This window comes from Equus caballus, chromosome 11, assembly GCF_041296265.1.
Source record: "Equus caballus isolate H_3958 breed thoroughbred chromosome 11, TB-T2T, whole genome shotgun sequence".
In the NCBI taxonomy this organism is placed as follows: Eukaryota; Metazoa; Chordata; class Mammalia; order Perissodactyla; family Equidae; genus Equus; species Equus caballus.
The window spans coordinates 18,627,380-18,643,287 of record NC_091694.1 but is presented as its reverse complement, the minus strand read 5'-3'; the positions used below and the strand labels follow the sequence as shown (position 1 = coordinate 18,643,287).

The 15,908-nt window shown below is 53.2% G+C and overlaps 1 protein-coding gene across 3 annotated transcripts in view; it reads left to right on the top strand.

The window, feature by feature from the left end:
* The window catches only part of NMT1 (N-myristoyltransferase 1), a 33,302-nt gene extending 19,256 nt beyond the window's left edge, over positions 1 to 14,046 (top strand). For 2 of the 3 annotated variants that reach the window (XM_014739669.3, XM_070226094.1), the window contains 9 exons: positions 1,905 to 2,023; positions 2,599 to 2,690; positions 3,557 to 3,673; positions 4,449 to 4,619; positions 5,474 to 5,582; positions 7,838 to 8,008; positions 8,620 to 8,787; positions 9,828 to 9,965; positions 10,723 to 14,046. In XM_014739669.3, the coding sequence (XP_014595155.1) occupies positions 1,905 to 2,023; positions 2,599 to 2,690; positions 3,557 to 3,673; positions 4,449 to 4,619; positions 5,474 to 5,582; positions 7,838 to 8,008; positions 8,620 to 8,787; positions 9,828 to 9,965; positions 10,723 to 10,743 (1,106 nt within the window). In that variant the 3' untranslated portion in view covers positions 10,744 to 14,046. Of the gene's footprint in view, positions 1 to 1,904; positions 2,024 to 2,598; positions 2,691 to 3,556; positions 3,674 to 4,448; positions 4,620 to 5,473; positions 5,583 to 7,837; positions 8,009 to 8,619; positions 8,788 to 8,915; positions 9,966 to 10,722 lie in introns of all 3 variants that reach the window. The other variant, XR_011422877.1, reaches the window with a different exon arrangement.
* The last annotated feature ends 1,862 nt before the right edge of the window (positions 14,047 to 15,908 follow it).

The following is a 15,908-nucleotide window of genomic DNA, read 5'->3' as shown; positions in this document are numbered from 1 at the left end:
CTAATTCCTAATTATCCTTAAGGTCGCACTTTTAGATAATTCCTCTGAGAGGTCTTTCCTGACATGCCCCTCCCTGCCCCTGCAGGTCCTGTGGCACCCTGTACTTCATTGTCGTGGGCTCTCATCATGCCGGCTTACTTGTCTGTTTGGTGCCCATGATGATGAGGACCTGTGTCCATTTCATTCACAGCTTCTGCCACAGAACCGGCATATTCTAGGATTCTGTGAACATGTGGTGAAGGCATGAACGGAAATGCTTGTTGTATACAGGATGTAGTAACTGGCCTAAATGGAAAGATTGGACCTTGAGATTATTATAATACAACGGGGAAGACCACCAGTATCTTATCTGTGGAAATCATTTAGGGAAAAAAATTAAGTAAAAATATTCTGAAGTTATAAAGTGTATTTTGGAAAAGGTGTAAATTTAAAACAAGACAAGGAAAATTGCCTAGCACCTAGACAAGACTAGAGTAGGAATCCTTGGTACTTTCCAAAGGTCTGGCCCTCTGCCTTGTAGGCTCAAAAATTATACGTGGCAGTGAACTGGAAGTGGATTGACTTATATTAAACTAATTCAAAAGGGCTACTTTGTGAATAAATCAACAGGCCAATTTCTAAACTGGGGAAGAAAAATATAGCCTCTCCCCAGCAGACCTATTTGGGAGCCAGGTTATAAATAGGAAGTAGCCAAAAGCTTCCCTGCTGTGTGTCCCTGTCACTGCCTGAGCTTTCCAGTTTGTGATCCTGAGCACCTTGATAATGTCTCATTTTTCCCCTGCTATTTCCTAGCCCACAATGTCTGATGCACTGTTGGTGTTCAGTTAAAGGGTTGAGTGAAAGAAAGTTAGATGGTCAATCCTGACAGTGCTGTCTTCAGCTCAGCCTGATGTAGCCATTTCCGCTTCATCTGCCTCACGGATCCGTTACGGGGGCATCTAGAGCCGCCTGTTACACAGTCGAATGATGTATTTGGGCCAGGAGTCTGGAAGTCAGTAAAAGCATGAACTGAGTGCCTAGCGTGTACAGAGTCCTTTGCTAGGAGCAGTCTAGTGAGTGGGTCCCTTTTGAAGACTCCATTTTCAAAATGTAGTAAACATTGTATTCTTCCAAGTGTGAGCATGAATGAACTCTGAATTATAGAAACTAAATAATCCAAGGGTCAAAATTAAGTGGTTGATTTGTCCAAGTTTATCAGATGAGTCCAGTTTGGCTGTGGGTGGGAATCAAGGCTGTGTCTTCTGAACACCCCCAGCACTCCCTACACACTCCCCAGAGAGGCGTCTCTCCAGGGTGGGGATGTTGTGTCAGAGGGTGACCTCCCGGCAGCATTATGTAGACTCAGTGATTTGCCTAAAGGCGCTCACAGGCCTCTGTAAACACTGAGAGCCCAAGTTGGCAGCAGCAGTTAACTGGCCCGTGTTGCTGAAAGCTAAGACTGGCAGGGCCAAGATTGAGCATGGCGCCTAGATGCCATCGTTTGGTTCAGGAATGGACCCAGTACATTATTGTTGCTGATGACACAAAAGCAGCCTTGTTTAGCTCCTTAAAAATCCATCCAGGTCGATGGGCCCGGGCCAGGGCCATGACAGTACTCCACAGCAACCAGGAGGCAGGAAGCCAAATTAGTCAAGATAAATGTTTGTCATTCAGTAGCCGAAGGGAGATTTAGAAGGACTTCCAAAAAACCAACCACCTTGGATCCCAGTGATTGTTCTAAAGTTGTGCCAAGAATTGGCCCTCAGTTAGGGGCCAAGGGTAGCTGGAGAGATGGTAAGCAATTGCCAAGCACAGAGTGTTCTTCAGATGGAGAGTGCTCAGGGACAGGAGGTCGATTTTTGAGCGGAGTCCCTTCCCTCCCCCAGGAGGCAGAGGGTGAGGCTCATGGCTTGCTCTTCTTCCAGGAGAAGTGGTGAACACCCACGGTCCCGTGGAGCCTGACAAAGACAACATCCGCCGGGAGCCCTACACCCTGCCCCAGGGCTTCACCTGGGATGCCTTGGACCTGGGCGACCGGGGTGTGGTGAGTAGGCCCAGGCAGGGCACAGGTGTGGATTGGCACCACTTTCATAGTGAGCCCTGCCGTCATACCAAGACAGCTTGTACTTAAGCCTTCCTCGAGGACTCTCTTGAGAGCTGAGCCAAGCAGGTCGGAGCAGACCCCCCATCTGTTGCCTCTGGGGCCTGCCCAAGACTCCCCATAAATAGTACTCAACTTTTCTGGCAAGTTGAAGGTTAACCTCTGTAGCACCCCAAGGTAGATACCCTTTTTTCAGGCTTTCATCTTTCTTGTTCATCCCTTCATTCATTGCCATGTCTTAAAGGTGGAGTTGTTGGTTAGTTGCATGACATTCTTGGTCTGCCGCTTTAGTTAAGTCCATCCCTCCACCCCTTCCTTGGCAGCTCAGTCTCCTCTTACAGCTAGGGTGCTTGTTCCAGAAGAGCCTCTGCCATGCCTGGGCTGCAAAGGGTTTGGGAGAGTCAGTAGAGGTTTTGGTATTTTGCCTTCTCCTTCTGAAAAGCCTGGAGCCCCAGGGTACTGGAGGTGGTCCCCTGTCTGGCAGAATACCTCCAAGGCGGCTCCTTCTTTCTCTACAGCTGAAAGAACTGTATACCCTCCTGAATGAGAATTATGTGGAAGATGATGACAACATGTTCCGATTTGATTATTCCCCAGAATTTCTTTTGTGGTGAGTTGTAAGGGCTTTCTTATGGTTCTGGGGCAAGGCATAGAGCAGAATAACCACAGGGTGCCAGATTTTTCATCCCTGCTAAGAGCCAACCTTTTATGGGAAATTAGTGTGTAATTTTTGAGTTCCTGCATCTGAAGGAGGCTTGCTTCCAGGGGAGCTTAGAATAGAAACCTTATTTAAGGTAGAATGACTGGGTGAGGGAGACCTTTGTGGAATTGGTACCCAGAAGAAAAGAGCATCTGTTGTATGGTGACTTTATGTAAGAAGGGAAGGAGGGATGGGACTCACTAAGATGGAAAGGAAAAGCAGGGTCGTTTTCTATCCAGGTCCTGAGCACACTCAGGTGTATGAAAATGGCCTTGCCTTGCTGAGCCATCCACCCTCCTGGGCCACGTTTAATATCCAAGAAGGTAGAGGCATGAGGCTGAAATGGAGGGGGAAAGGACAAATGGGCAGAAAGCTGAGTGGGAATGATGGTACCCAGAGGGCAGTTGGAGATCAGAGCTCCAGGGGTTCCACAGTCGACTCCCAACCACGAGACCCACTGGACTCGGAGCCAAGGAGGCCAGTCCTCTGGCTGTCAGAGTGAGTGAGCACAGAGAAATTGGATCGGGTGTGAAATCCTCAGTATGCCAGCTTTGAATTGGGTGAGTAAGTAGGCCAAGTGGGCTGAGCAGCAAGAAGGGGCTCTGGCTCGATCCCATTTGTGTCCAGGAGGGCTTGGCTCTGAAGAGAATTTAGCTGTTAACTCCCAGTGAGGTGGTAGCACGGGGTTAGAAACAAGACTCAGCTGTGGAGCCCAAACAGCCTGCCCAGCCCGCTGGCATGCAGCACCGCAGCCACAGCCCCTGTCTCTCCTCTAGGGCTCTCCGGCCGCCTGGCTGGCTCCCCCAGTGGCACTGCGGGGTTCGAGTGGTCTCAAGTCGGAAACTGGTTGGGTTCATTAGTGCCATCCCAGCAAACATCCACATCTATGACACGTAAGCTCCTACACCACCCCCCACCCCCCATGTCCCCACCATCCTACTTGGTCTGGGAGGGAGAAGAAAAAAGGTACACCTTCCACAAAAGAAAGAGGGGAGGTCCCATGAAGGGAGGGATCTCAGGTCCTAGGAATAGAAATTCATAATAGGAACCACCTGTTTTGCTGTGAATTGTTGCTGCTTCTCATCTGTGTCCTGGGCTGGAAAGGCTCCACCTGGGGGCCAGTGTGCTACCTGAACAGGAGCTCAGTGTTTGCACTGGCACCAGTCACACGCTGAGACACTTGGGCAGCTTCAGAAATGAGCTGGAGCCAGTGTGACTCACATCCAAATGGTCACAGGGCCTTTGAGCTGTGCTGTTCATTTTCCCTGGAAATATCAGATTCTTCTACCACAGCCGTCTGGGCTTATAGGCCATGGATTCTTGTAGGAGTTAGAACCCCTGAAATCCTAGAATAGCCCTTGACTTGCTCTGTGGGGTTCCCTGCCTGCTGTTGGGAATTCATCAGGGAGATGCTGGTGGTGCCTCCAATAAAGGAGTTTGCTTGAGTCCTACTTAACCTCTGGACGCGGAGTCTGTGTTGAGAGTGGGGTCCCTGCCTGGTACAGCAGAGCAGCGGGAGGGAGTTGAGTACTGACCACGGAGTGCAGGTGATGCCGAATGCATGCCTGTGCTGGAGACCCCGGCCCTACAGGGGTGGCTCCATGTACTTGAAGGGATTACCTTCCGTGTTAAAAGCCTCATCTCTGGATTTTTCTCCCCTCTCTCCAGAGAGAAGAAGATGGTGGAGATCAACTTCCTATGTGTCCACAAGAAGCTGCGCTCTAAGAGGGTGGCTCCCGTCCTGATCCGAGAGATAACCCGGCGGGTTCACCTGGAGGGCATTTTCCAAGCTGTTTACACTGCCGGGGTGGTCTTACCAAAGCCTGTTGGCACTTGCAGGTAAAAATCTCTTGCATGATCCTAGAAATACTGGCATGCCTGCTCTGGTTGAGCCATGTCACTGAGTCACAACTCTGCCCCTCAGCTCAGTATGTGCCCGGGAGCATCTTGCTTCTCTAGCATCTGATAAGATGGGTGGTGGGTGCCCACAGGATCCAGGTAGGGAGCGTGGAGGCGTGAAGAGGGATCTTGTAGGAAGGGCAGACTGGAGAGTGTGTGCCCTGCCCAAGGGGGTTAGCCATTCCCAGTTCCTGCTGATTCCTGCCATTTGGAAATGGGAGGGGTGTCAGTCTGCTGGGGGTTTTTTTTAGTTTTTTAAGGATAAACCCAAGTCTGGATTTTTACAGTAAGTGTCCAAAAGTTTTAAATGGTTGGCTCAATTTTGTTTTGAATATTGTGTGGACCAAAGAGAGCATGTCTGATCCCTCTGTGACCCAAGACAGCTGCCTCAGAAAGTTGTTTGAAAATTGAACATTCCCTGCCTCAAGAACTTCAGCAGTCAAAGCATCAGGCAAATGCAGCAGAGGAGGGAGAGGAGGATGAACGTTCAGAGAACTGTGTCTCCCGTTGACTTGATTCCAGGAGTGAGGAGTGCTCTTCCCAGACAACTGCTGTAACAGGGGAGTGGCTTTTGAAACTGAGAAGGAAAAGCAGGGAGAAAGAAAATACAGGAAGAGCTGTGCAGCTCTGCATTCACTGGGGGGAGGTTGGAGAGTGGGGCGACGCCACTGGCTCAAATGGAGCCCGATGTGTCTCTCACGCCACCTGCTGGCCATCTGGAGATCTCCATCCTGTCGTCCTCTTAATGGAACTTGCCAGAATCCTCTGAGGACAGGACATTTGTGTCCCCACAGGTACTGGCATCGGTCCCTAAACCCCCGGAAGCTGATTGAAGTGAAGTTCTCCCACCTGAGCAGAAATATGACTATGCAGCGTACCATGAAGCTCTACCGACTGCCAGAGGCCAGTGGTGCTCTGGGGTGATGGGCAGGGGCCAGAGAGAGGCCGAGGAGAGCCTGGTCCTCAGAGGAAAGGAACAAAGCTTTGGGGTGGGGCTGGGGGGCCAGAAAAGTGACCTGACCTGTGGTTTCCAGATTCCTAGACTTTCCATATCTGTTATCTATAGCAAGAGTTTTGTTTTAGTGTGACTTTCTCAGTTCTCCTGTGCCTGCATCTGGGCTAGCTTCTCTGTCATCTGGTGATAGGCTCGGATCACCTATTCTCTGTGACTTGAGCCTTGGTGAAGCATAAATAGAAAGTTGAATCCACTCACTGGGCTGCAGCACATCCCGGAGCCCAGTGACAATAGGCCATAAAGCGTCTGCCGCTCCCTCTGCGCAGTCAGGTGAAGGAGGCGTGACCTGAGCTGGCGAGGGAAGCCCAGATTTGTAATCCCAGTTCCCCCGTCCAGATTTTGCCATTGAAGGACTGGGCAACCTGGAGTGAGCTGGTTTTCTATTCTGGGTCCCAGTTCGCCTAGCTGCCCAATAAAACAAATGCTCCTTGTTCTCCACTTGTGCCTGGTTCAGGATCCTCACAGGTCTTAGAATCGCTTCTCTTCACTCAGGGCTCTTCTGGTCAGTGTCAGCACAGTTATTGGGTGCCTGCCCATCAGAGGGCTGCCCGCCTAAACTGGATTAATCCTTGGAATTGGGCTAATCCCCCACTGGATTGGAGTCATTAGTGTCCCATTTTGAGAGACCACTGCAGCGTAGTTAGACACTGCCCAAAGAACCAGATTTGGGGGGCCATGATGGGTGTCTTCTCCTTTCTGGTATTATGACAGATTTGCCCTGAGTTCTAGGCAGGCAGAGAGCGTTCTTAAAGTGGTATAGCAGCTAGAAGAGTGTCTCTGGAGCTCTCCTGTGAGCGAGAACCCCAGCCTGGCTGCTTCTCTGTCCAGGATTTGAGGTGTCCTTGTAGGAGCTACCATGTAGAAATGAGGTCAGTAAGTGTTCCCTAGAGATATCACCATCAGCAAGGAAATTTGGTGGCTAGAGATCCTGGAACTCCAGTTTTAAAAGCAGTTCCTACACTGAGAAGCACTTGTATCAGACAGAGACTGTGGTATATAACTCCGCCCTGTTTTCAGACTGGCTGACCCCACCTTTGTGTGTTGAGCCTTTGGGGATGTTCTGTCAGCCCCCCTATTTACTCTAGAGCATCACATGGCTTCATTCCACTGAAGCGTTTTTTAAGAAACAGCAGCTGTGGGGTGGGATTCTGGTTTGAGATTAAATCCCAGCAGTTCATGCTTTCCTTCTGAATTTAACTGGCAGCAGTGTCCTGCTGGGGGCACTCTGGGTGGCACTGCTGTCCAAGTAGACAGACAAAGTGGGCATCTAGTGCAGACTCTGCTGGGCCTAGGGGTTCCCCAGTGCCAGTGGCTGGGAACGTGTCTGTGCAATGCTCTAGGTCTATAGAAGAGACCAGTGTAGAAAGAGGTCAGCTACCTTCAGTGGGAGGAGGTTGTGAGGGCTTGGAGGAGAGGGGCCAAGAAAGGCTTTGCTGAGGCCCAGGAGTAGCACTTGGCTGGACCTAGCCCAACACATCAATGGGGGTAGTCAGGGTTTCTCTCCATTATGGCACCATTAGCATTTTGGGCCAGGTAATTCTTTGTTTTAGGGGTTTGTCCTGTGCGTTATAGGATGTTTAGCAGCATCCCTGGCTTCTACCCACTAGATGCCAGTAGCACCCCTCCTCCTAACTGTGACAATCAAAAATGTCTCCGAATATTGTTAGTTGTCCTCCGGGGGGCAAAATTGCCCCCACTGAGAGCTACTAGGTTAGTAGGACAGAAGGCACAGTCACAAGAGCCAACTGGTCCAGAGGGTAGAAGGTCTTGTGTTCTGTGTCAGAACCTGTGGAACAAGGGAGGAGCATAATGGGTTATGTTTTCTTAGGAAGACAGCCTGGGCCATATGGATAAGAGATTGAAGCAACAGCCTTAGCCAAGGACGACAGACAGCCTTAACTAGGAGGGAAGGGGCCAAAGACACCGAAGAGGCAGGACATGTGCCTGAGTGGATATGGACAGTGGGTGAGAGGGAGTTGCCAAGGGTGACTGAGGATTCTCTCTTGAGGGCCTGGGTGGATAGATCCAGGGTCGAGGTAGGAAGGGAGACAGCGTGAAGTTTTGGGTGTCTGGAGGACTTGAGAGGGAGCCAAGATGCTCACGGTCAGCACATCTGATGCTGTCTCATCTGTCTTCCCTCCAGACTCCCAAGACAGCCGGGCTGCGACCAATGGAAAAAAAAGACATTCCAGTAGTCCACCAGCTTCTCACTAGGTACCTGAAGCAGTTCCACCTCACGCCAGTCATGAGCCAGGAGGAGGTGGAGCACTGGTTCTACCCCCAGGAGAATATCATCGACACTTTTGTGGTGGAGGTGAGTGGGGAGGGGTGTTCTGGTCCTCTGACCCATTTGCAGAGAGGCAGCCTCCTCAAGCGGCCAGGTTCCCTGGGCTTGGTGACTGAAGAACTGACTGGCAGGATTGTTGGCGCCGTGGACTATCTTGAGCATCCACACTTGGTCCTCCCTGGAGACAGGAAGTTGTAGCTTACACTTGCTAAAAGGATGCCCTCTGGACTAGGCATGAGCCCTTCTTCCCCGCTCCTCCCCAGTCCCCGTTGGTGACCCAGAGTAGAGAACTGAGCCCCCCTAGTCAGGTAAGCCTTCGATTCCCTGCCCGTCCCTGCTTGAGGTGGTGCTGGCCAGGCATTGAGGACACGGTTTGGGGGAATGTGAGCTGCAAGAAGTCCCTGGCAGGCAGGGAAGGGGAGCTCGGCAGGTTCAGCCGACAGTCCTGCTTGGATTTTCCTCCTGGCTCTGTCCTCAAGTGCCCTTAGCCAGTGTATCTTCTCCCCGCATTTCACCCATTCATCTAGAGGAGCAGAGCTGCCTGAGGGTATGGGAGCAATTGCAAGCTTTGTTCCCAGGCTGCAGGATGGATCCTCGTGCACATGTGACGTTGCCTCCTTTTGTTGTTTTCCCTTCAGAATGCAAACGGAGAGGTGACGGATTTCCTGAGCTTTTATACACTTCCTTCCACCATCATGAACCATCCAACCCACAAGAGTCTAAAGGCTGCTTATTCTTTCTACAACGTTCACACCCAGACCCCTCTTCTAGACCTCATGAGCGATGCCCTTGTTCTCGCCAAAATGGTGAGGAGAAGCCCGGAGGGTCTGGAGATCTGTGGGCAAGGGGCGGTGGAGCAGTGGTGAGCACTGCTCATGGGAGTAGCTGCCCCGGTGGGGTCTTCGAGCCCTCCTCGCCCTCCTGCTCCCCTTAGGAAGGGGCCCAGCAGTTTTCAGCCAGCAGCTCAAAACTAGGAGAGAGCAAGGGGCATCCACATGAAGGGAAGCATTGAACTCTGATTCATTACGGTGAGTTCCATTCTCTCGGGGCATGCTGCCAGGGAGCCTGAATAGCCTGGCCTGCTCTGGCAGTTGAGGGATTCCCCTTACGACTTCCCGAGCAAGAGAATGGGGAAATTGGTCTCTATTGTGGTGAGTCATTGGCGCGGCCGACTGTAGAGCATGAGGGGCGGGGCCTGGGCTTCTGTTACACCCGGGGAGGTGATCGTCACTCAGTCCTTCATTGTGGGTTCTGCCGGTACTGGGCCCAGCCTCCTGTGGGCTGGCCAAACGATGGACAGTCCAGTCTTTGCCCTGTGAGAGCTTCTGACTGAGTTGGTGAAATTTAGGAAGTGTCTTCGTCACAGTCTCAAAGCAGCATGAGGTCCGTAAAGTCACATGGTGCACACTGAAGGCCTAGGATTTGGGTGTCTGGGGAGCAAGGGAACAATGCACATGCCAAGTAGCTGACAGGAGCCAGCTTCTCAGAGGAAGGGCTTTCGGGCTTGGTCTCCAGAGAGGACTGTGGAAATTTCTGGAGTGTTTCAGAGGCTTAACAAGGAACAGTTGTTAACTGCAGTGGCCTGACACTGAGAACACAAGTGTGTACTTGGAGGGACACTGAGGAGAGGCCGGGTGGAGTGGCGCTCAGAGTGTCGTGAGAACCGCCACTGGAGAGCAGGGCACTGGCTGGAGTTTGGATTTCACATGGAGGCAGCCGGAGCTTCGGAAGGAAGAGTGCTCTCATGGCTGCCTCTGTGATGGTTTTGACGTGATAGAAAAGGGCAGAAAGTGAGGCAGCGTTTACCTGTCTTCATCTATTCGTGTTTCTCCCTGCTGCTGTGCAGAAAGGGTTTGACGTGTTCAATGCACTGGATCTCATGGAGAACAAAACCTTCCTGGAGAAGCTCAAGTTTGGCATAGGGGATGGCAACCTGCAGTATTATCTTTACAATTGGAAGTGCCCCAGCATGGGGGCGGAGAAGGTACGTACGTGCCGTGTGCAGCCTCCACCAAGGTCCCATTCGGCTGCCTGGCTCAGGGAGTTGGTGTCTCCAGCAGAAATAGGGCCACACGTCTGGGATCCAGCATCAGTCTCGGCCCTTGTTAAGTGGTGTTTGGGCCCTTGTAAGGTCCCCTTTCTGTGATGGCCAGACTAGCAGGGTCAGTGTTCCCCTTTCAGCATCTGGCGTGAGGGTGGCAGAGGGGAGGGGCCCCAGAGCCGCACAGAAGCAGGAAGGTGGTCTCCAGCTTCTGTTCCCATCAGGTGAGCCACCTCAGCTGCCTGGGGGCAGGGCATTCGGGACAGTCTCAGGAAACTGCAAGTCAAGTGGCCCCTGGTTAGCCAGGAAGGTTAGAGTCTGCAGATCTGAGGGATTTTTCCTCTGCTGGGCTGCCTGCCTCCTCCCAGTGTGACCCTTCCTCAGCTCTTGCTCCACCAGCTCCGAATGGCAGCCCAGGGCTATGGCTGTTGCCAGCATTTACGAAATAACTGACAGATGAGCTGGAGGGAGCCTTGTGACCAGTGTTCCTCAGGATGCTGGCAGCTGCTTTCCTTGGAGGGCCTGATAGATGTATAAAGCCTCTGTGGAGGTGGGGTGAGAGTCCCGGCTCGCCGTGACCACTCCCACAGCCCAGTGGCCCAGGGGCTCAGTCATCTGGAACTTCAGGACTTGGGGGGAAGTGAGAGAGTCTTCAGACAACTGTCGACTCAACTCTGCCTCTCCCCATTGGCTCTCCTAGGTTGGGCTGGTGTTACAGTAACCAGTTGCCAGTGAGATTCTGGATAAAGCCACTGAGAATTCAAACCAGGAAATGGAACCCCACCACTTGTTGGTCCAATTTTCACAAACGTGAGAGTCCCAGGCAAAGGGAACAGAACTGAACCGGCTTTACCAAACCACCACTGAACTTGACAATTGTATTGCAAGCGTAGGCTGCGTGATGTCACCTCTGGCCATGTCTCTGGTCTCCCTGTTTTCCAATTTATCACATTCTTATGCAGCCGTGATCAAGGGAATGTAACTGCTGAAAGCTAGCTCGTGATTGGCATATTATGGAGTTAACGGGTGAATAATAAAAGTATATATATATATTATATATATAAATATTTTAAATATCTTTCATGTTCCAAATGTACAAGGATGTTCGGTCTCTAATGAAAAACTGAATCCAGATCATTCCTCAAAATTAGAAGCCAAGGACAGTGCCAGACAAACATATTGGTACAGTGAATTTTTTCCTTCTGAAAGCAGGCATTGACTTTTCTTGGTGGAGCAGGAGAAAGAGGATGTGGGGAATCTTAGCCAGTTTCCCTTCTGAATTGGCTGGAATGATTCGCTTCGAGAAGGCAGGGTAAGGTGGAGGGACTGTGCCGAGCTTTGGGGAGCGCTCGGATCTCACAGAACGGCAGGGGGAGTCCTGGCGGGGCTGACCCCACGCAGAGGCGTCCCTTCAGAGGCCGCAGCAGGCATGATCTGGGGAAGCTGATTTCCTTAGTTGAGTCCCTTCTTCCATCCTCTCGGCCTGCTCCCTGTAGGAAGTCGTCCTGCCAACTGATTTAAAAAGGCTCTTTAGCCAGCTGTTGCCAACCTTATAGGGATGAGTCCGCTGTGAGACTGCATTTTTCCACTGCCTGGGGTGACTGGCAGTTTGAAGGAGACCTCGGACCTCCTTGTAGCATCTGGGACCTTGTGGGGACCATATCAGTGCCAGCCCTGCTTAGCTCATCTTAGAGCAGAGGGCCAGCACCTTGATGCCCCCAGGGTGGTTGGGCAAGGACAGCGTGGGGCCGATACCCAGGCCCCTGCAGCTGCCTGGCCCGTGCCTTCCAGCCCATTAGCCACATCTCGTTGTGCTCCTTTTCAAGACTCTGCCCGCAGGGAGTGGAAGGAGTGCTAGTTAGACGCCGATCTGGACTTGGCAGCAGAAATGACTTTATGTTGCCGTTGTCTGAGTCTCATTTTCTCTGATGATGTTTTGTGGATTTTTGTGGTGGTGGTGATGGTTATTAATGCTGCCAATTTCCCCAAAAGTAATGGAGCCTCCGGTCACGTGGTTGTCCGTGTGGGCATTCCTTAGTTGTGCTCAGCCAAGTGGCTTGGGGAGGACTGGGCTGTGGAATTGTCAGTGACCCACATCCAGGTTTCTGTGTAGCTTTTGCTCTAGGAGAAAGTAATGGGTGGATAGGGCGGCATGTGGTGTGGGGGGTGGTTCCTGGCTGCTTTCGCCTCTCGGCTACTTGTAGGGGAAGGAAGCCTTGGCCAAGAGGCCAGGCTCAGCCGAGTCCCACTAACTGAAGCCATGCTCTGTAGGCCAACAGAGCTGTGTTTCAGGCTCTAAGTTTTGGTGAAGTTTGCCAGAGGCTCATTCTGCAGAGTCCCCAAAACTGGAGGAAATTGTGTGCTTGGGATGGGAGCTGTGCCACCTGCTGGAACGCTGCCCGCTCTGCAGCCTGCTGCTGGAGCCTGCAACTCCACTTATTGGATTTTCATCAGAGGCCTCTAGGGGCCTCCCTTCTCCCCATTTTCCCTGTGCTGCCAGCCCCAGGCACCAGCAGTCGTGGCTGACGTTTGACTCCTTGACTCCAAGATACCCAGACCAAAGAAGCTGCTGTTCTTAGCAAGATGTGCCCTGCATTCCACAGACAGGAGGAGCTGGAGAGGCAGGGGCTTGCCTTCACAGCTCACAGACATCAGACCCCCGGCGCCCCAAGTCCTAGAGCAGCTCACCATGTTTAGGGTGCACAGCAGCCCCTGGAGTAAGCTTTGCCTTGGTTGGCCCAGGTCATGGAATGGAAACTGTGAGGCCCGTGGCTGCTCTGGAAGAAACAGATCTCCTAGGTCTCCCTCCAAAACCATGTGGCCTGCTCCTTGGACTCTGCTGTTGTCTCACGGGACCCCGCCCAGCCCTCCGCACCACTGCCCCCATCTGCAGGAGTCGGTGGCTGCTCTTAGTCTCCTTTTTGTCCAAACAGCCCCTGGGTTCTTCGCTCAACCCCTTCCAGGACTTCAGGCCAGAGAGCTGAGACAGAACCGTTGCTTGGGGTTCAGGGCCTCCCCACAAGGAGACTTGCAGGATGGTGGGGCCATAGTTGGTTTGAACCAAACAAGGGAAGCACCCTGGAGCTTCCAAGCCCATCACCTGGGACCTGCCTCAGGCAGCGCTGTCGGAGGGCCTCCCGGCCTGGCCCTCACTCTGCCGCCAGTACTCCTTGCTGGCATTGGGCTTTTGGATTCTGTGTTTCTAGAGGTTGACCTCTTGCCTTTGGATTGACTCTGCATTTGACCCCTGACCCTGTGGCACATTCCCACGGCTTCCGGTCTCTGGAGGGAGAAAGCTGGGTAGAAAGGAGGCCTCAGCTCTGGAGTGAGGTCTCCACAAGGCTCATTTCCCTCACACGTGCCTCCTTCTGAAGACGCCGACGTCTGATTTGAAGGCCAGCCCACACCAAGCCACTTCAACACCTAGGTTTATGGAAAATTTCAGGCCTTGCCTGCAACTCCCTTGTAACTGCCATCACCCCTTACTTGCTGGCTCATTGAAGCCAAGGAGTAGGTGCCCTTGTGGTCTTGAATTCTTTACCAAAAGATGACCAGCATTTAACCAACCAAAGGGATGGCCCAAAGGCCTGGATAGCTTCACGGAGCTGCAGTCGAGGAGAGGGTAAGGGACTGACTGGCAGGCCAGAGGAGGGGGGCGGGAGCGTATCTCTGGCCAGTGCCTACCCACCAGGGGGCAGCCTTTCTGTGGCCTGGCTCACCTGCCCCAGAACCAGAGGAGACCCAAGGCTTTAGTTTTGCCCTACTTCAAAGTGAAGGCAGGCTTGCAAATAGACTGTTCCTAGGGAGGCTGTGTGGGACAGTTTCACTCAATTAAAAATATTGACCGCAGGCAGGTGCCGCATCTGGGAACAGGGAAGGCAGACGCTTCACCTTTTTGTCTTGGCTTTTCTCTGAACTGCGGGAGGGGCATCCATTTCCAGGGTAGGGGAAGAAAAAACAAATGCATTGTTGTTCTGCTCCATACATCTCACTTGTTTCTAATAAAGGAAGCAGCTGAAGAAAACCCTTCTGCCCTCCTGGTTTTCCTCTGGTCTGCAGGTGGCAGTGGGACAGATGGAGTCCCAGCCTGGGCTTGAGTGGCCTCTCCTTGAGGGTGATAAGCCCTTCAGGAAAGGCCCTCAGGACTACTGCACCAGGCAACTTGTGCATCCTTCCTTTGGCAAGGCTGCCCTTTCAGGGCAAACTTGGCTCTTTTCCCCTAACCTCTCCCACCCACCAGCGAGGAGCCAGTACTGACGCAGCTTCACTCCGTGTGAGAGGAGTGGCTGGGCTCCGGGCCAGCACCAGGGCTCCCACGGCTGGGAACAGAGCAGCCCCCTCGGGCAGCAGTGGCTCTTCTGATGACACTGCCCCTTCCCACTGGTCTAGATGCCACATCTCCCCTTCTGGGCCAGGGGCTGGGTGGTTCTGTGGAGCCACCAGGGATGCCTTTTAACACTGCAGTCGCCAGGCCCCACTGCACTCGCTCTGAGGAGACCTGCACAACTGCGTTTAGATTTCCCATTCCCGGTTCTCTTCCTCCTGGAGCTTTCCATCCATGCCCTGACCCCATGCTCCTTTCAGGACCCCCATGGCTGGTGCCTCTGAGCCCCTTTCCAGGGAACCTGGGCCCTGAGCTGCAGCCAGCGAACCCAGCACCTGCCCCCGGGATCATGTGAGGGCTTTCCCAGAGGACTCCTGACGCGCCTAAACCCACCTCCACCGTTCGCTCTAGCTCCTGAAGGCTCAGGCCTTCACTCCCGCCCTTAGATTTGGCTGGGAGAACACAGCCCTCTGGGTGGTCTGTGCCCAGGGACCTCCAGAGTTGCAGGCGTGATTTCTTTGCCTGCACCTCCCATGTGCAGTTCCCATCGCTTTTCCTGCATTAAAGACTCCTGCCCTGTCAAGGTGGTCTTCCCAGCCTTGGGGCTCTTATCCCAGCAGTAAACCTTCCCCCTGCTACACCAGACCACAGAAGAGGAGCAGAATGCGGGGCTCAGCCCAGGGTCCAGCTCACCGACAGGCCCCCAGCCCAGGCCCTGACCAGAGCTGGCTCTGTAGGGCCAAATTGCTCTTCATGCGCTGAAACTGGCCTCGGCCTCGCCGGGCCTCCCACCCAGGGCTGCAGTTTGGCTGCCTGACCCTCCCGACAGTCCTGAGTACTGCGCACCTAGGCTGCCCACCCATTCCTTCATGGTTCCTGGACAGGGGGCTGCTCGGCTCCTGCAGAGTCTGCTCATCCTCTTTCAGACACACGGATTCATCAGAACCAAATGCTACTTGGCGTGAACTCAGAGCAGGGTGAGGCTGTCACTTCCTGCCCCAGGTCATGGGGTTGCTGGAAGGTGGAGACAGCCCAGCCCTGGGTTCTGTGGGGACTGATTCAAGCCCTAGCTCAGCCCTGCTCCCAGGCCGCCCTCCGGGAGCTGCCATGAAGCTCTGCTCTGTTCAGTGTCAGTGTGGTTGCCTGATGGAACCCCAAATGCCAGGGCTCCACTTTACCCCAGAAAGACACCTTTCTGACAGGTTTTCTCTGGATCCTGTCATCCAGTGTCTCTGCACGCTCCTAGCATCTCTGGAGGCAGCTGGAGCAGCCTGCTGCTTTCCAGGTCTGCGTCTAAAAGGCTGATTGGCTGGTGGAAGGAGAGCCCCAGGTCTCTGGGCTTTGTCTACTGAGCAGACAGGGGCCTTGAACCCAGCTCAGCCTGGAAGGTAGGGGTCTGTCTGAGGTCCCTCAGAGTCCTGTCCCACTCCCTTTAGGGCCATAACAGTTCTGCCATGGCAGAAGCCCACCCACCTGCCCCCTTCCCATTCAAGGCCCGTGTGTGTGTGTGTGTGTGTGTGTGTGTCTGTGGTGGTGGTGGGGTGTGTGTGTGTGTCTGTGGT